General features: G+C 58.8%; 1 protein-coding gene across 9 annotated transcripts; it reads left to right on the top strand.

Annotated features, from left to right (window-relative positions):
* The first annotated feature begins 3129 nt into the window (after positions 1 to 3129).
* Positions 3130 to 18118, top strand: LAT2 (linker for activation of T cells family member 2). Of its 9 annotated transcripts, none has more exons than XR_005213532.1 (14): positions 3134 to 3287; positions 7552 to 7664; positions 8121 to 8160; positions 10570 to 10613; positions 10810 to 10870; positions 11036 to 11073; positions 11397 to 11432; positions 11520 to 11550; positions 12017 to 12066; positions 12978 to 13055; positions 13404 to 13475; positions 13963 to 14084; positions 14421 to 14485; positions 16501 to 18118. XR_005213532.1 is itself a non-coding variant. In XM_037814182.1 (14 exons), exons 3-13 carry the CDS (start codon positions 7571 to 7573, stop codon positions 14070 to 14072), a joined length of 654 nt encoding a protein of 217 aa, XP_037670110.1. In that variant the 5' UTR covers positions 3138 to 3287; positions 3712 to 3870; positions 7544 to 7570; the 3' UTR covers positions 14073 to 14084; positions 17132 to 18118. The 9 variants fall into 9 exon arrangements, 6 of the variants coding, with proteins under 6 accessions (XP_037670111.1, XP_037670108.1, XP_037670107.1 ...); XM_037814182.1 differs by lacking the exon at positions 14421 to 14485 and adding an exon at positions 3712 to 3870 and having other exon boundaries at positions 3138 to 3287; positions 7544 to 7664; positions 17132 to 18118; XM_037814180.1 differs by lacking the exon at positions 14421 to 14485 and having other exon boundaries at positions 12978 to 13040; positions 17132 to 18118.
* The last annotated feature ends 651 nt before the right edge of the window (positions 18119 to 18769 follow it).

Raw genomic sequence — 18769 nt, 5'->3', positions numbered from 1 at the left:
CTTTGGGGAATGATGAGGCAGCACAGATTCTAGAGGTTCTGTCCTTTTGTCGAGAAAGTGAACCAAAATAATGAAGACTACTTTTACCTGTTCTCTCCCCCATCAACTCCCTAAGGCTAAAAATATTAAATATACAAGTAAAAGCACACTTAACATGGCGATGGGCTCTTTTCATGTTCAATTTGACTGCTAGAGAGAGTTTGTCTCCTGTACTGTTTGGTTTGTGGAGTTAATGTTGTTAACATCATTACTGACCTAGAAGCTTACGCTAAACAGACTTGGGAGGGAGGGTGATCAGAACCTTTTCAGTAGTCCAAAGATTCTGTAAATAGCCCCAAGTTTCCTTGAAATTGATAGAAGTCTGTTGTATGCATTCTATACTAAAATCAAGAATATGCTCACTAGATAAAAACCTTATCTTTATCAAAACATACGAGAACATTCTCACAATGAGAAGATAAGTTACGAACTGAAAAAAGATCAGTAATTTATGAAGAATTCCTACAAGTTTCTAAGAGAATAAACGCAATAGAAAAATAAAATGTTACTGGTATTTCACAGAAGAGGAAATAAAGCCCAAAAAAATGTTCAGCCTTATTAGGAAAGGAATTAGAAATCAGAACGTCAACAAAATGAAATAAAAAAGCCTGACAAACCAGTGGCAGGGCTTGTGGATCTCTTAGGTGTTACTAGCTCAATTGTAAATTGGTGCAGCCACCTTGGAAATCAACTTGAAATTAGCCTCTGGTTCCCCTCCCAGGCATGTACCCAAGACAACCTAACAGTCCCAGCAGCAAAATCTGGAACCGATTTGATGTCTGTTGATAGTAGAAATTGTGGATTCAAATAATAGAATGTACAGCAGTCTAAAGGGATACCTAGGTACTTGGCAATCTGGGTAAACTGTGGCCATGTAATACATGATTTCTAGGTGCCCCGTGGGGGACCCACTCGACTTGGCTAGGGTCAAAAGTCACTTCTCTCCAGCACCTTCCCCTCCCGGAGGCCCTGCCCTCCGTTCCCAGTAGGAAGTATTCACGCTTCTGTCCATCTGCAGGTAGGAAGTCCCTGGCCAAGCCCAGTCCAGAAGCAGATGCAACCAGTGCAGGCCCAGACCTCGTGCGAGGGAGGTGAGCCCAGTGCTGCTGACAGGCGCACACCATCTCCCTGTGTTCCTGGGGTGGTGGAAAGGCAGAAGGCTTTGGAGTCTGGGTTCCAACCCATCTTAACCTTGAGCCTCTGTTTTCCTGCCTGTGTGAGAAATTTAACATTCAGCTGGTAAGAGTTAGAGTTGGAATTAAGTGGAGTCGTGAATACCGCACACCTAGCTTTGCCCCACAGGGAGCTCGAGGGCCTCCGTGCCCAGTAGTGTGTAGCAGTTAATTGCACAGGTGCAGGCTTTGGAGTCAGATGGCTTTGGCTTTGATCCTAGTCCCCCCACATAGGGGGATGGGGGCGAGCTCCTGGCACAGAAGGCTGCGGGATCTGGCTGTCAAGCTCCCGGTCCATGTTCTTCCCTTTTCTCCCACTGGGAGGCAGCACCGAGACACCCAGTCCCTTGGTTTCTGTTTCGGTGGCAGTTTGGCACCTCCTGGCCGCCTGGCTGTGCTTTTCCCCTCTCCTGGCCCTGGCCCTGCCACCCCAGAGAAGTCTCAGCCACCCAGAGAAGGGTTCAGAGAAAAACCCAGACCCAGGCCCAGAGGAGTTCCCAGGGCTGGGGTGTCTAGGTTCTGGAAAGGCCAAACTTAAAGCACGTGCAGGTGTCTCCAGCAGGCAGAGTTGCCACTAATAGTTCCATGACCTGTTACCTCGGCAGGTCAGCTAATAAGCAGTGACAAACGGCACTCAATAAATGCACATCAATAAATGCTTGCTGGATGTGCATTTATTGGGCTCTACTTGTGTGCCAGGTACCGTTCTAAGTTCATCCACAATTTACAACCGTGGAGTGGGGCCTGGGCAGAGGAGCAGCGAGCTCAGGTGGGGAGGGCTGCCCATCAGCCGTGCTCCCACCCCCTCGTCCCAAGCCGATGCAGGGCCCATGCACCTTACCCAAGTCCCCTGTCCCCCTGTAAAGCAGTCGTGGATGGGGCAGAGCTCCCAGGATGCGGAGAGGGGACACTTGTCCCACCTTCCCCTGGCCTTCAGCTTGTCTGTCTTGTCCTGTCCTCTGTCCATCTCTTTATCTTGCTGTTTGTCCCATCTGCTCTGCCCCTGTGTGCATCTGCCATGCGTCTCTCTGTCCCTGTCCATTTGTGTTCTTTGAGTCTGTCTCTCTGTGTATAAACATACAGCATTCTAAAGATACACACACGTCTGTATCCATACACATATGGCCGCCCCATTCTCTGCCACTCTGGCTTCCTCTCCGGATGTCTCCATCTCTGTCTTGCTCTCTCTGTCTCTGACAGTCTGTGAGTCCCTGTGTCTGTCTGTCTGTGTATATAGACATCTAGAGGTATGCATACATTCACACAGGCACACGTAGACACACACTATATACACATGCTGTCTGCTCCTGGGGACTCATGCTCTGTCTTCTTGTCTCGCCGGGTCTCTCGGCATCTTGCGCTCTCGGTGTCTCTGAGTCTGGGAGTCTCTCCATCTCTGTCTTCCTGGGTGTCTCTGTGTCTCTGTCCAGCTCAGTCCAGCTTGGTCTCTGGTGTCGCTGTGTGTGTCGGTGTGTGTCTGTCTCTAGCACGGAGCTGCCGCTCCCGCTCCCCCTCCCCTGCCTGCATCTCTCTCTGTCTCTGCCTCGCAGGGTGCTGTGTGTTTACAGTGGGCGGGGGTCCTCTGTGCTCACGTGTGTCCTCAGCACGTGGCTCTCCGTGTCATCTTGTGTGTCTCTTCCTGTGTCTTTGTGTTACATGTGTGTACAATTTGTGTATGTGTGTGTGTCTCCGTGTCCTTCTGCTCTTGCTCTGCCTGTTTGGTTCAGTCTCGTTCTTTCTCCCCCTCCCCCTCCTCCACCCTCCCTCACTTTCCCCCTCTCTCCTCCTCCCCTCTCTCCACCTCCCCTTTCCCCCCCTCTCTCCCCCTCCCCCTCTCTCCCCCTCCCCCCTCTCCCTCTCCCTCCCTCTCCCTCCCCTCCTTCTCCTTCCCCTTCTCTCCCCCTCCCTCTGCTCAGGGCGGCCTGTCCGAGCAGCGGATGTGTGAGATGAGATGATTCAGTGGCTGACAGGAAGCCGCCCTCCCTGCTGCCCGCCCGTATCTGTGGCCTGGGTGTCGGCCCGGGCAGGTGTGGGATCAGGATGGGGTGGCCGCAGTGAGGAGCCCCCGATGCTCAGGTAGGCCTTTCCCGGAGGCAGGGGTCCTCTGGCTGCCCCCACCCACCCCACGGCACGAGGTTGGGGGAGAGGGGCCGCCTGGCCAGCCCAGCGAGAGCACCTGGCGGCCCTGTGGGGTGGGGTGGGAGGATGCCAGGCCCTCTGCCTTGGCTGCGCTTCTGCCCTGGCTCCCCGGCTGGGTTGCGCTCCCCACACCCTGTGGCACCCAGCGGGAGACACTTCCCGGGCTCCTGCCAATCTCCTGTGCTTGCCTTGCCCAGTACAGGCCACAGAGCCCTGGGAAGCCCCCAGGGTGGTCCCTGTCTCCACCAGAGACTAGTGGGGGGCCGCCGAGAGGCCAGAACCAGCAGCTCCTAGCTGACCCAGGCCCATGAGCCTCGGCTTCTCCATCTGTAAAATGGGGGCTGTGGCATCGCTACCACAGGGCTCTGGAAGGCAGGATGAGCCTGGTCCTGCCGCTGTCGGCCCAAGGGGGCATCTGGCTCGGACAAGCCCCCAGCTGCCCTGGCGTCCCCATCCCCTCCTCCTGGTCCCGGGACAAAGGCCATCCCAGCCCCTCCACCTGCCTCGTCTGAAGCCCCAGGTAATTTGGGGACAAAGGAACAGACCCCAGAGCAGAGCCCAGGGCTCGAGACCTTCCCGGGACCCAGGCCAGGGGCCGCCTCTCGCCCACCCCCACCCCCTGCCTCGCAGCCCTGGGCAAGTCCCTCGCCTTTCCCAGGCCTCAGTCTCCCCATCTGCAGCCTGGGGAGGCTTCCGGCCCGAGCGAGGCTCGGCTGCCGTGATGCCGGCAGCACGCCCAGCTCGGCCAGAGAACCTTCCTGCAGCCGGCTTGTTTGCCAGCCTTGCTCATCTGAAAACTGCCCACTTCCCTTTGTGCTATTTTGGCCTGCAGAGCAACGGGGCTGTGGTGAGCCCCTGCCCGCCCCTCTGCACCCATTCCCTGGGGGCCCTCCGGGGACTGCCAGCTGGGAGGGTGTGCAGCCTCCGTGCCCTGCACCCCCACCCCCACCCGCTCCCGGAACCCGGGCCAGAAAGGAAGGGCAGGATTTGTTCAGTCTGGGTGTGGGGAGAGGGGTCAGGCAGCAGAGTGTTCATTAAATTAGTCTCTCTTGATAAAAATATTTCATGACCTTTTAAAATTTAATATGTAAAGGGCTGAGGAGCATGGGGCGTGGAGCCAGCCCACTTGAGGTTTGTGTCCTGGCTCTGGGGCTTGCCGCTGTGTGACCTCAGACCCAGCGCTCTGCCTCTCTGAGCCTCCATTTCCTCTCGGCAAAGGGGCCGGGTGGACGCTGTGTGTCTGTGACAGAGGAGTCAGGGCGGGCCCCCACATGTTCGCCTGCTCCCCTCTAGGCCCAGCCCTTCCCTGGGTCCCCACAGGCCACCAGCCACCCCTCCCCATCCCACTGGGACGTAGTGGACACCAGCAGCTCACCTTGGCCACCACCATGTCCCCTGCATCATCGTGTCGCCTGCCCCCAGACCCGTGAGACGAGCGCCAGTGTTTCCCCACATTTAACGCGGGGCTCAGGGAGGCTGGACCTGTGTTCCCTTCCACGGTGACCCCCGGGGGCACCCCGTCCTGGCTGCAGGAGGGCTCTGAGGGGGTGGGAAGGGACAGCAGGCCAGGCCCTAGGGCCTCGAACACCAGGCCCAGGGCCATGAACGTGCTCCCGGGGTTTTAGCAGACCCCGTGAATGGACGGTCCCCGCTGAAGGCTCTGGTGGCCACCACATGTGCAGCCCACCCCTGCCGCGGTGCCAGGGCCTCCTCCAGGGACAGAGAACCCTGACGTCCTCACTGAGGGCTGGGGGCGAGGGAGCTACCCAAACCAGCAGCCGCCCGGACCCCCTTAGCAAGTTTCTCCTCAGGGAGTCCCCCAACGACCTTGAGGAAAGCACCAGATCAGTCCCACTTTACAGATGAGAAAACTGAGGTTCAGAGACTCAGGCCCAGCTGGGATTTGAGCCCGGGAGTCCTCCCCCAAGATCAGGTGCTCCCGACTTCGCAAGCGTGAGATGGACTCGGGTCAGGGCTGAGGGACCCGGCACGGCGGCGCCAAGGGCAGAGCGGGGCTGGGGGCCCAAGACGGCCTCAGACAACTTCCTGGGTAGGGGGTGGACTTCCCAGTCACATGCTCTGGGATTCCCCGCGTTTCGTTCCCACTGACTCACCTGGGGGAGACGTGAGGGGGCACCTCGGCGTTGGGCACCTGACTGTGGCTCAGCACCACCCGGAGATGCGTCACCATCATCACCCCAGCCCCAGGCCAGCACCGTTGCCCCCAGGCCAGGACTTGGGAGCCCAGAGAGGTTCCGAGGCTCCCCTGAGGCCACACAGCCGGTGGGTGAGACAGCCCAGGCCCAGCGGCTTCTTCCCTAAATCCTGGAACTTCACCCAGCCTGGCTTTCCCCAGCTTTGAAATGGGGAGAAGAGCAGGGGTGCGCATGGGGGTGGGTCCTGAATGCCCCTCAGAGAACCCTGCAGCCCTCAACCTTGTGCCCTGCCGTTGCAAGGAGCCTGGGCAGCTGCGCTTCTCACCAGGCCCCACACCGCCGGGGATGCTGGCCTGCCGCCTGTCCAGCCTGGCCCCTTGTCACCCCAGCACATCCCACCACAAGCCACCATGGGCAGCCGCTGCTCCCAGACACTCGTGTTCCCTCAGGCTGTGCCTCTGCCTGCAGTGCCCAGGCAAGCTCAGACTTCACCTCCTCCAGGAAGCCTTCCCTGAGTACCGGGGCCCAGCTTGTTCTCCCTCCACCACAGGAGGGATCTGGGTGGTCGGGGCTTTAAGAAATGGACATTGCATTCCCGGGTTGCCCTGGGAGACCACGTACAGAAGCAGAAAAAGAACCCAAAGGCCTGGAATGACTGAGGACTTTCCTGGGGGCTTCTGTGCAGGGGGGGCCTCAGCCTCAGGCCTCGGGGAGCAGAGCTGGGTGTACAGGAGGCCACGCACGTGGTGGGCGGAGCAAGAGCTGGGCTGGAGCCCTGGGGTTCTTGTGTTGTGGTTGTTTTTAAGGTTACAGTGATAAAATACATGTGACGTAAATTTTGCCATTTTTTCCATTTTTGTTTCTTTATTAGAGCAGCTGTTTACAGTTGTTTACAGAAAAATCATGCAGAAAGTACAGAGTTCCCATATACACCCCTATCCTCTCATATGTACACACTTTTCCCTCTCATTTAACACTTTATATTAGTCAGGCCCATGTGTTACAACTGATGAAACATTATTATAATTATACTAACTATTAACTATGATCCATAGTTTAGCTTGCATTCACTGTTTGTGAATGTACAGTTCTACAGTTTTAAAAAAAAATTTATTCCAATAATATAGATAAACCTGAAATTTCCCAATTTAACCTCTTTCACACATGCAGTTCTGTGTTAATTACACTCAGGATGTTGTGCTACCCTTACCACCATCCATTACCAAAACTTTTCCATCCCCCCAAACAGAAACGTGGCCCCCATTAAGCACTAACTCCCCCTTCCCCACCTCCTCCCCCACCCCTGCAAACCTGTACTCTTTAGACATTTCATGTAAGTGGAACCATACAATATTCGTCCTTTCGTGTCTGGCTTCTTTCACTTAGCATAACATTTCCGAGGCTCATCCACGTTGAGGCAGGTATCAGAACTTCATGACTATTTCTTTTTGTGGCTGAATAAGGTTCCGTCGGTGGATGGGCCACCTTTGATTTGTCCATCATCAGCTGGTGGACCCTCGTGTGGCTTCTGCCTTATGGCTGCTGCGGACATTGGTGAACACGTATCCGTTTGAGTCCCTCTTCTCAGTTCTTCCGGGTTTCTGTCTAGGAGTGGGGAGGCCTGAGTTGAAATACTGTCTTTGCAATCGGCATCTCTGAGATACCCAGCCTCAGTTTCTTGATTTGTGAAACGGTGAGCCTCCCCGTCAGAGGGCGGCCGTAGGGTTAACTGCGGGCGAGCATAGAACTGCACATGTGCCGGCAGTGCTGTCTGGTGGGTGCCCAGAACTTTCCAGAACTAACCATGGCGGGCTAGCGTGCTGGTGTGGGGCCAAATGGGGAGAGCAGGGCTGTTTGGGGGAGCAGGGAGGGAAGGTGAGGCTCCCACGGGCTGGGCTCAGCCACTGGGCTGTCAGGGCCCAGCGTGGGTGAAACCTGAGCTCGTGGGCCCAGGGCCGGGAGGGCTCCGAGGAGAGACAGAGGAGAGGAGAGAGGAGGCCCGTGGGCCCCTGGCTCACGGGGCACCCCGTGTTGTAGCACTGCAGGAAGGAGCCAGACGCAGACATGAGTCTAGAGACGGAGCTGCTGTGGATGGGGGCATCCCTGCTGCTGCTTCTGGGGGCCGCGGCCGGCCTGTGTGTGCGCTGCTCCCGCCCAGGTAAAGTGGGGGGCTGGGAGGAGCATGGAAGGGGAAACTGCACGTCCCAGAGCACCTCTCAGGCCAAGCCCCCTGGGTGGCATGGTTGGCTCAGGATAAGCCCCCTGAGGCAGGACGTGAAACCCCTGGGGGCGGGGAGGGGTTGTCTCTAAACAGCTGCCTGGGGCAAGGGGTCTGGTTCTTGGGGGGCTTTGGTTTGGCTGGGTGGAGGGGACCGGAAGAATTTCTCTGAACAACAACGAGGAGGCTGAGCTGCTGCAGCGTCCATCTGCTGCATGCTCTCCTGTCCAAATGAACAGGGCCAGCAGGTACCTTTGAGCTGTGAAGTGGTCCACTGTGGCCAGCAGCTCGTCGCCCATGTCCCGCCCGAGGTCTACAGTGGGCGCAGGCAGAGACTCAGGGCTCAGTTCCCACCCCAGCTCCGGGACGCTTGCTAAGCTGGGCCTGTTCTCACAGGTGCCAAGAGGTCCGAGAAGATCTACGAGCAGAGAAGCCCGTAAGTTGCCACTGCTGGTCCTGGGTGTATCTGTGCACCCTGGGCATGGTGGGAGTGCCTCCTCCAGGCCAGATTCTAGCAGGTTCCACGCAGTCAGGGGAGTGAGGGAGGGAGCTCAGGGACTGCCAAGTCTCTGCCCCAGCCTGGATCAGGGAGGGCTTCTGGGAGGAGGCAGTGCCGGGCTGTTGGAACAGCCACTTCACAACCTGCCCATGAGGGTCTCCAGCAATGCAAGCAGCCCGAGTCCTCGGCCTCCCCCTGCCCCCAGCCCGAGCTTGCTGCAGCAGACAGAGGGGTCTGCCCTCACGGAGCAGCCGGGGACAGGCACCCACAGGGGACCTTGATGTAGAGCAGACCTGAGACGTGTCTGGGACTCCCCTAGGAAATAACAGAGGAGCTCAGGAAAGGATGTGGGTGTGTCCCTTGGGGACCCGGGAAGGCTTTCTAGAGGAAGTGAGGATTTTGACAGAAAGAAGGCGAAGAGGGCATTCCAGGGAGAGAGAACAGACGAGTAGTTGCGGACAGAGGCCCGACTGGCCACCAGTACCCAGGAAATGAGGGGCCTGCGTGTGGGCGAGTCCTGAGAGAGAGGAGGCTGGTGATGGGGACAGAGGCCTTGACCCCTGTGGGAAGGGCTCAGGGGAGCCACACAGCACAAGGCAGCGGGGGGCCTGGCGTGGGGCAGGAAGCAGAGGCTGGTGGGGGGTCGGGGGTGGAGGGAAGGTGATAAGGTAGGGTCATGACCCCTGGCCGAGTGGGGGGCAGTGGGACAGGACAGTGGGACAGGACAGTGGGCGGCTCTGTGATCACCCCAGCCACAAGGGCAACGGCCACTGGTGACCTTTGAGTGAGCGAGAGTGCGACTGATGGCGGGTCCGGAAGTCTCTGCTAGCCGCGTGCACACCGGGGCCCACGCCTGCACACTCGTGCATGCCCACACACTCACCCACACACTCGCTCGTGCATGCCCTGCTCACGCACAAAGCCTGTGTGTGCACGCTCAGGCAGGCACTCATGTACGAACACGGGCACACACCCCCTTTCTCATTTCCTTTTGCAACTGATAAACCACCATGTTATTTCAAAATAGAATCGCCCCATCTGACCCACCCCTGGGGCCCGGGCTGGACCGCTTCAAATTTTTTTTGGCCACTTGGCCCTCTGAGTCAGCACCTGGATCGTCCGCCTGGGCACGGCCTGCTCTCCCCTCTCCCTTCAGCCCCCACCTGCCCCAGGCCCCTGGTTGGTTTGGGAGCCGTGAACTGTTAGGGCCAGAAGCTAAATCTCATGTGTGGGGTGAGAAGAGGAGCCCGAGAAAGGGGGCGGGGAGAGGGGAGCCTTGGGCTGTCCCCCACCCCGGAATGCCCTTTCCTGCCTCTCCATTGCCCACCTCAGCTGGGTTCTGTCCCACTAGCCTGAATGGAGCAGCCACTGTGTGTGCCAGGCCCAGCTCCTGCCTCACCTCCTCCAGGAAGCCATACCTGATTTTAGGGTATCCCTCCTAGATCAGGTCACCCCTCTTCCCAGTCCCCCAGCAGCTCGTGGAGGGCCAGGCCGGGTCTGCCCATCCTGTTCCAGGGGAGTTGCTCAGGGACCTACTTTAATGACTGGCTGATCTGCTCCACCAGCCTCGGTGTGTGGCCTCCATTCTCAAGGGCACTTCATGGTCCAAGATAGGCCCTGGAGCTCCAGCCCTTGTCTCTGCATCCCAGGCAGTAGGAAGAAAAGGGGTGGGGGAGAACAAAAAGGGTACACCCCAGCTTGCAGTACCCTCTTGAACAACCTTGGTTTGCATCTCGTTGACCAGAGCTTGAACGCATGGCCACACCCGGGAGCCAGGGAGGCTGGGAAATTACATGGGTGGTGGGTAGGTGCCTAGCAGCGTCTGCCAAGTCTTGAAGTTGTCCCCCCAGTTGTGGCAGTAAATGGTGTGTTTGATCATCCTAGGAAGGATGTGCTTTTCCTGAAGGTGGGGGACGGGGGCAGCCTCTTTGTCACCCCTGCTTGAAGTCATGTTCCCCAAGTCACAGCTGTATCCCTGAGGACGTGCCCTGGCTCAAAAGCCTCTTGAGCCACCTCCACCCTCACGCCCCAGATCCTCAGCGTGGCCTCCCCAGCCCTGCCCACAGACCCCTCCCAACTGTCCCCGGGGGGGCCCCAGTGAGGCCATGTCAGGGGAGGAGTCCAGCCCAGGGCACCCCGGGGACCGGACGGGCTCAGTCCAGAGACCAGGGCAGCAGGGAGGCCTTTGGTCCTGAGGCCGGAAGTGGTGCAGCTCCTCCCTACTCTCGCTCTGGCTCCATCCCTCTCCATTCCTTGTCCCCATCTGTCCCTCTCTCTCTCCTGTCCTTTGTCCCTTGGGCTGTGGGCAGCCGGGCCCTGGCTCAGCACAGCCCCATGTGTTTCCAGGCAAGACAATTCCCAGAGCTTTGCCGTGGCCCGGACCTATTCCTGTGAGTCTCCAGACGGGCCAGGGCCGGGCTTGGGGTTGGCGTTGGGAGGTTGGGTCCATGTCAGGGTCCCCTCAGTTCCCATCGCCCTGCAGCCATCAGCCAGGCCAGAGCTGGTGGGGTGCAGGGGTGGGGGTGGGGGGGCTGCCCTGGCTGTCTGGCCTGGGGACCCAGCCCACACCCCTCTGGCCCTTTGCAGTGGTCCGGCAGGTATGTCCAAGGCCCCTGGCCGAGCCGGCCTCTGATGCCTCATACACAAGGTAGGAGTGAGCCCCCGTCCTGGGCCCCACAGCAGGGGGTGAGGAGGAGGGCTGTGGGGGTCTCCCCTCTTGCTGAGCCCTGGTCCTCAATTCAGACCTCCACCCCGCCAAAGCCCGATCCCCCATGGCTGCTCCTTCAGCCCCTACCTATCCCCACCCCTGCAGGAAGGACAAGCTGCTGCAGTTCTCACCCAGCCTCGAGGGTGAGTGGCCCCTGCACACAGAGCCAGGATGGGGGTGGGCTTAGCTGAGGTGGGACTCCGGCAGGTGAACACCTGGTGGAACAGGTCTGGAGGAGAGGAGGGGGCAGCAGGCTTTCCCAGAAGAGAGATCCGAGCTGGGGCAGGGGGTGCTGGTGGCACTGACCTCAGGGGAGTGGACAGAGAGCACATGCAAAGGTGCAAAGTGCAAAGGTGTGGGACTACCTGGGCTCCTGGGATGCACAGGCCCTTCCTTGGGCAGCCAGAGCCCTTGGCCACTGGGCTGGGCAGGGAGAGGTGAGCAATGAGCCTGGCTTGCCTTCCAGATTCTGCAGCCCCCAGGTACCAGAACTTCAGCAAAGGTAGGGAACACCAGGGGGGCTGGGGCTGGGGCTGGGGCAGGGGGAGCCCACAGCTCAGCTCAGCCGACCCCTCACCTCCTCCTGCAGGAAGCAGATGCAGGTCCGATGCAGCCTACATGTGAGTGGCCTTCCCGCAGCCCCCCACTTCCTGCCTGCCACTGCCCTGTTTCCTCATCCTAGAAGGCTCTGGGCAGCTGCCAAGCTGCAGTGGGGACAGGGCCACTTAGGGAGGGACCATCCTGCATCGTCCAGTCCAAGACCAGCTTCCTGGACTCCTGGAACCCCAGAGAGGAAGGGTCCTTGGGGTCGTCACCTCAGTTCACAGATGGGCAAACCAAGGCCCAGAGCAGGCAGGGTCTTGTCCAAAGTCACAGACAGAGTCAGGCTGTGGCCCCTCCAGCCCCAGGGTGGCTACGGGGGCCGAGGAGGCAGGGATGGAGGGAAGAGAGGGGTGACTGGTGGAGCCCCGTGGGCCCCTGGGGGAGCCAATGGCCAGAGGGGGCCTCGCTTCCCTGTCCTGCCACCCCGTGACCCCCCACTGACCATGGGCCCGCCCAGCGACCTGTGCTCTGCTTTCTTGGCAGAGACCCCATTGCTGTGGACATTCCCCATTGGAGGCGGTTCCAGAAGGAAGGTGAGTGGGAGGACGAGGCAGGGGAAGCGGGAGGAAGTGGCCTGGGAGCTCGGCCTCAGAAGCCACACACGCTCCTGGGGCCACGGAGGGCGGCTGGGGTGGAGGTGGAGGCGGCAGCTGGGCCCAGTTCGGATGCACTGGATGGAGCTGGGGTCAGCAGCAGGAGGCTGGCCAGCAGGAGCAGGGTGCAGAGGAGGGAAGGGTGGTGGGCAGGGTCTGGGTGCCAGGCCAGGGTGGGGGTGGGAGTGGAGGGGGCCTCTAGGGGTGAGGGCACGGCGGGAGGGGAGGCTGCAGGGAGGAGCAGGTGGGAGGCTGGGCCGCGGGTGAGGAGCACATCCCAGATGGTGGAACGGGGCCCTGGCAGGGGGGCCTTGCTGGCGGAGATGGACGCCAAGCCCTGCAGGCTCCCCGGAAGCTGGAACCGTAGGCTCTCCAAGCCTTTGCTTGACAGGAAGAGAAACTGAGGACCAAGGGTGGGAAGGGCCGCTGGGAGGGCACAGGCCTGGGGCTGGACTCCAGCTCTCCAACCTGGGCTCCTTCCTGGGCCTTGCGGGGGAGAGGGGTGCCGTGCAGGGCTGAGAGGTGGGAGGAGCTCCTCCTTCTCCCCTGCCACTTCCGGAATGGGTAGGGGCCCTCAGTTCTTGCAGCCCCTTCAACAGAGTTTCATCGAACGGATAGAGATTGTTGGGAGAGCAGGTTTTGAGATCAGCTTCCCCATTGCGGGGTGGGCAGGGTGCCAGCTCGGAAATGCCACACGCAGGAAGACTGCCCGCCCAGGAGAACGTTCCAGGCCCTGGGGGCCCAGAGGCTGGGGGCTGGGCTGCACAGGCCATCTGTAAAGGGAGGGGAAGGAAGAGCCAGGCGAGAGGGACAGGCCCCCCGGCATCCCGTGTCCACTCCCCTGTTGGCAGACGAAGACGACACCAATTCCTACGAGAACGTGCTCATCTGCAAGCCGAGTCACCTCGAGCCAAGTGAGGCCGCCCAGGGTGGGTGAGGCAGGGGCAGGGGCAGGGGCAGGAGAAGCCTCCAGGCGCCTGCACTGGGTGGGGTGGGTGGGACTCGAAGGCCTTGCCCACCCGGCTGCCTGAAGGGCTGCCCTCTTTCTCATGCTTCTGGGTAAAGCTCTGCCCCCCACCTGCCCCAGTGTCCTGCGAGGCACCATCAGCTCTCGGGGCCTCCACGGGAGGAGCAGAGGGGATCCCTTCCGCCCGGCGGGGGCTGCCCTGCCCCAGCCCCAGGACCCCCGGGTGGAGGGGAGGCCGGGGTATCTCCTGGTCTCAGGAATAGCCAGGGCGGGAGCCCCTCCGCCACCCCTCCATGTGCTCCCCCCGCAGGCGACGAGGAGTCTGAGGATTATCAGAACTCGGCTTCCATCCAGCAGTGGCGGGAGTCCCGCAGGGCTGTGGGTAGGTGCCCGAGAGCCGAGGCTGGCCTGGACCCTGGGCTGCTCGAGGGCGGGGGGGTTATGGGGGGCTGGTCTGGAGGGTGGGGAGTGGTGGGGAGCTGGCCTGGGAGGGCAGGGTGGGTGTGGGTGCTGGCCTAGGATGGCCAGGCAGGGGGTGGGGGGTCCGGCTGATTCCAGAGCGGCCCCTCCAGGCCCTCAGAGGCTGCAGAGGCTATGCATGGTGCCAGGGCCCCCTTGGGCAGCTGCCTTGGCTCCCTGGCGACAGGCCCCCCAAGCAGGTCCCCCGGGGCAGGCTGCATAGGTCAGTGGTGCCTTGGCCTGCTCCAGGGGCCCGTTGCCCAGGGACAGGAGGGACCCCGCAGGCCTGTGTAGCTCTCCTTGGGGGGTGCCGTGGAGTCGGAGCCTTGAGCCCTGAGGCACTTTGGGCAGGGAGGGTGGTGGGGTGCATCGGGCAGCACCCTGACACCCATCTGCCGGCTGGTCCACAGAGCTGGTCCAGAGGGAGGCACCTCAGTCCCCGGTGGGGGGCCTGGACGAGGATGGCGGGGAGCCCGATTATGTCAATGGGAGCCTGGCCGGGGCTCTTGGGGAGGCCTAGGGACTGCAGCAGGTGAGTGGGGCTTGGGCACGGGCAGAGTGGGAGCCAGGGAGGGGCTGGGGGTCCGGCAGGAGCCACGAGGGGGTGTGCTGGGAAACAGGGGGACCCTGCTGCCCCATCCCACACTGGCTCAGCCCCACCCCATCCCCGGCTCCTGTGGGGCCCGACAACCCCCCACAGTGAGGCCGACCCTGGGCCGCGGGCTGAGGCCACTGGAGCCAGGCGTGCTGGGGCTGGGGGTGCCGGGGTTGCTGGGCAGGCCCAGGAGGCTGCTGGTGTGGGGTGAAGGTGGCAGCTCTGGGCGGGTCCCCCAGCTCCCACCCCTCCTCCTGGGCCACCTTGGACCAGTGACTCAACCTCCAGGAACCCATTTCCTTACTTGCAAAGTGGAGCCAACAGTGCCCCCATCTTGGGTAAGATGCGGCCCAGAAAGCGGGGTCAGTGTCGGCTGGAGACAGAGAGGAGGGACTGAGAGAGGGTGGACCCGTGGGAGGGGGCCACAGGCATGGGGGAGCCCCCACCCCCCGGTTCCTAGTGCTCACACACACATCTCATTTTATATTTAACTTCTTATTTTGAAATAATTTCAAGCTTACAGGAAGTTGCAAAAATAATACAAAACCAATACAGAGAACCCCAATCTACCCCCCCACCCATATAACCAGGTTTATCAACGTTTAGCATTTTGCCACATTTGTTATATTATCCGGTCTATACCAATCTGTCATCTATCTAATTTCTGAACATCTGAGAGGAGGCTGCATGCATCAAATCCTTGAACACTTAGTGCTTCCAGGTACATTTCCTAAGATCAAGGATATTCACTTCTGGAACCTCATTAAGTGCAGTTACCGAGTTGCAGCACTTTAATATTGATACAAAGCATAAAGCCTATATTCCATTTTTTTCCAATTCTCCCAATAATGTCTTTCTGGGCTTTTCCTCCTCCATTATCAGATCCAGTCCAGGATCATGTACTGCATTTAATAGTCATTGACTTTTTAGTCTCTCTTTTTTTGTGTGCAAACATAACCTTCCCCCTCTCGCCCCTCCCAAGCGCCTGGAAGGTACAGAGAGACGACACCACCCGCCCCAGGGCTCACTCAGGGGGCAAGGAGGGGACAGGAGCCCTGGCAGGTGGCAGACCCCAGAGCCCAGGCTTAGGACAAGCAGGTGGGAGGCAGATCAGTCCACGGGGACTTTTGAAAGGCTTTGCAAAGTCACCACTGGAAGACCTGGGGACCCCCCTCTGCTGGCAGGTGGAGGAGCCACAACCCTGGATGGTTCAGGAGCACCAGCGTGGGCTGCGGGGCTTCGAGCCCCCCATCAGGAGCAGGGAGGGCCTGGCCCCAACCCATTCATTCATCCAGCAAAGGAATACTTACAGGCACCTGCTACGGGCAACACCTGCGTTAGGTGCTGGGGGCAGAGTAAGACCTGAAATACACACAAATCCCTGACCTGTGAGGACCCCCATGGCCATCCCGGTGGTGGCAGGATAATAAAACACAGAGACCAGGGTGGTAAATGCTATGGAGAGAACTAAGGCCTGGAAGGGAGGCAGGGAGAAATGTGGGGGAGAGGTGGTGCTGCACCGCACAGGCCTGGAGAAGAACGTTCCAGCCCCAGCCCTCCTCCAGGGGAAGCCTGTTCCCTCGCAGGGAGACCAGGAAGGGATTGGAGGCCCCAACCCAGGCACAAGGCAACATCTTTGTCCATGGCGTGGGCAGTGGAGCTAGGGAGAAGAGAGCAGAGCCTAATTGTGTTTTGAAGGCAGCACCCTCAGGATTTACTGATGCATTCATTGGATGTGGGGTGTGAGATTCAGAGAGGACTCGGGGATGGATTGTTGCTAGCTTTTGCCCAAGCAATGAAAGGACGTTGCTGTCAGTGTCTAAGGGCTGGGAGGCTACAGTGGAGCGGGTTTATGGAGAAGGCCAGGAGCTTATTTCTGGACCTAACTTTGAGATGCCTCCTCCACCCCTGGGTGGAAGCATGAAACAGGCAGTTGGGTGGCTAAGCCCGGACCACCCAGGGGAGGACTTCCGGGCCGAGGTGCCCACATGGGTGTTGTCACTGTGCAGATGGGATGGAAAGCAAGAAAGTGGTTAATTGTAGAGAGAAACTGTAGAGAGAGGAGGACCGAGCACTGAGCATTGGGCTCCTCCCCCATGTCCTGAAGTTGAGGAGATGACGAACCAGAAAGGGGAACTAAGCAAAGCAGTCAAAGAGAGAGGAACAACATGGGAAGAAAATCCACCCAGGGGAGTGTCCTGGGACCTAAGGAAAGTGTTTCCAGGAGGGTGTGAACAACTTTCAAGTGCTGCGGGGACGCGGAGGAGGGCCCAGAACTGAGCATGACGGTCACTGGGATGAGAGCAGTGGGGTGGGGGTGGGTGGAAAGCCTGGGTGCCTGTCTCTCCTCCAGGAGAGGAGTTGAAGAAGGCGAGTAGTGATCATCTGCAAAGAAGCATGTTGGGTGCCAACAGAAATGATATAGGAGCTAGGAGTTTGGGCTCGAGCTATGGCTGGACAGAACCACTTACCTCCCGGATCCCAGCCCGCAGAGAAGGGCCTCAACACCACATTCCGGCATCCACAGATGCGAGGGGGGCACAGTCTCGGGGTTCAGATAACTTACAGGGCCATCTGTCAATCAAGGCAGAAGACAGCTGAGCTCAAGCTGGATAGAACTTGATTTTCTGTGTATTAAGAGAAGGCCGAATCTGGAGAGGCGAGCACCCTGTCGCAGGCTGTGTCCTGGTGAAGGCTACTGGCTGTTACAGAGGGAATCCCTGCCCTCGGTGGGGGTGTGCAACAACCAAGCTTTGGCTAAGTCCTTGGTGCAGTTGGGATTTCAAACTAAAAGCAGAAGTATCTGGAATAAGAAGCCTGGGTCAGTGCCGCTTGATGGCCAGTTTCTCTTCTCAACCGGCTGTGGGAAGGCAGCTGAAGGGGTCCCCTGTCTTCCCCCAACCAGCTGCTCTGGTGCTGAGGGAACAAAATGCAAGGAAGGCAAACCTTTTCTTTGTAATGAATTATTTTCCTCTTCATTGAAGGAGCCGAGGCAAGAAGCAGAGGAAATCACTGAACTCATAGAACTATTTATTGCCTCCCAAAGATCACTTTTTCCAGAGCTGCCCACGTTTGAGTCACCTGGTTACTCTTGGTGTCCTATGTTTGAGTCACCTGGCCACAGTTACTCTGGGTGGTCCCGACACATCCCAGGACCACCTGGCCGTGGGGACGTGGCTGGGAAGCAGCGCTTGGGAGTGGATGGTTACATGTGGAATCACCAGCGCTGGAGCTCAGTCAGCCAAGCCCTCATCCCTGACCCAGGCTTCCGTGGGGCCCAACTGGGGCTGGGGTCAAGGCCAACGCGGTTCCCTCCGTGACCTGATGCCCAGGATTTAGGGCAAGTTGCATCGTCCCCACCCCCCATATCTAAACCATTGTAAAACACTGATATGCGTGTCCTTTTTTGCTTTGAATTTGGATCCCAAGTTGCTTATTAATGTCGGAAGCTGGGATTGTTTTTATGATGGATAAGCTTGTACAGTTAATTTATATAGGTGGAGCCATATTTAATATTCCCAACTTCAAGGTTGTCTATTTTATCTCTTAAGCATTACGTGTACTTGATTTCAGCGTGCCAGCCGGGGGGGTCCTGGCCCTCCTCCGCCTTTGGTGGAGGCCCCTCCTTCCTTTGGGCCTCAGTTGAGTCAGGAAGAAATGAGGTTTCAGCTGTCTCTTATAGTGCACTGACACTTCAGTGGAAACGGTGTTCGCTGTGGGCCACACATATGTCTGCTCTGGAGAAGTGGCAGTCAGGAAAGAGTGGCTGTGGATCCCCCAGGTGCCCTCAAAGCCTCCCCTGCTCTGGAGCAGGCCTTGGCCGGGCTGAGCTGACTGGACAGTGACCGGATGTCTCGTGGGAATGTTCCCTAAGGAACCACATGTTCTAAGCCAGAAAAGCCACTCAAGGGAAATGAAATGCTTCCTCCAACCTAAATTCTTCAATAAACCATTTCAATTTAAAGCAGTAATTTTCCGTGTCTGCTTTCCAAAACCAGAGTGAAAACCCAAGAAGGGCCTTTCCAGGTAACCGAGGCCAAGCCGTGAGCAGAGCGAGAGCTGTTTGAGGGAGGCTGGGACGGGAGCTGGGGGCCAGGCCTTGCACTCTTCCCAGGGCACCACACAGATTCTCTCTGAGAGAAGAAACTAATGCCACACGCCAAAAGATGGAAGGAACAACATGTGGAACACAACTGCTCACCACTTTTCACTTCACTCACCTGAGTCCTGCCCTCAGAAGCACAGTTGCAAAATGGGGGTATCGGTCCTTCACCCCACAGGGACCGAGACACAGGGTGAAACACAGGATTGGGAATGTACCCAAGTCTGCTGTAAAACTCCACCTTGCAGTTTCTGAGGGTTTTCATTATCTTTTCCTCACTTAATCAAAACCCTAACCCAGAGCCAGTGCTCTCGGGGCCTTCTCCGGGTCCATTGGGGTCCCTCTCTGACGAGGTGCCCTGGGCAGTAACTAGGCCTGCCTGTGAGGGACAGAACCAAGAAGCAAGGCTTCCTCCCTGCTTCAAGTTCAGGCTGGATCCCCGGGGCCCCCCATGAACCAAGCTGGGGCTAGGGGTCAACTTAAAGGGCCAAGAGGAGAACACAGGTGCCAGCCCAACTGT

The sequence above is a fragment of the Choloepus didactylus genome, chromosome 21 (assembly GCF_015220235.1).
Source record: "Choloepus didactylus isolate mChoDid1 chromosome 21, mChoDid1.pri, whole genome shotgun sequence".
In the NCBI taxonomy this organism is placed as follows: Eukaryota; Metazoa; Chordata; class Mammalia; order Pilosa; family Megalonychidae; genus Choloepus; species Choloepus didactylus.
This window is presented reverse-complemented; position numbering and strand designations above follow the sequence as displayed.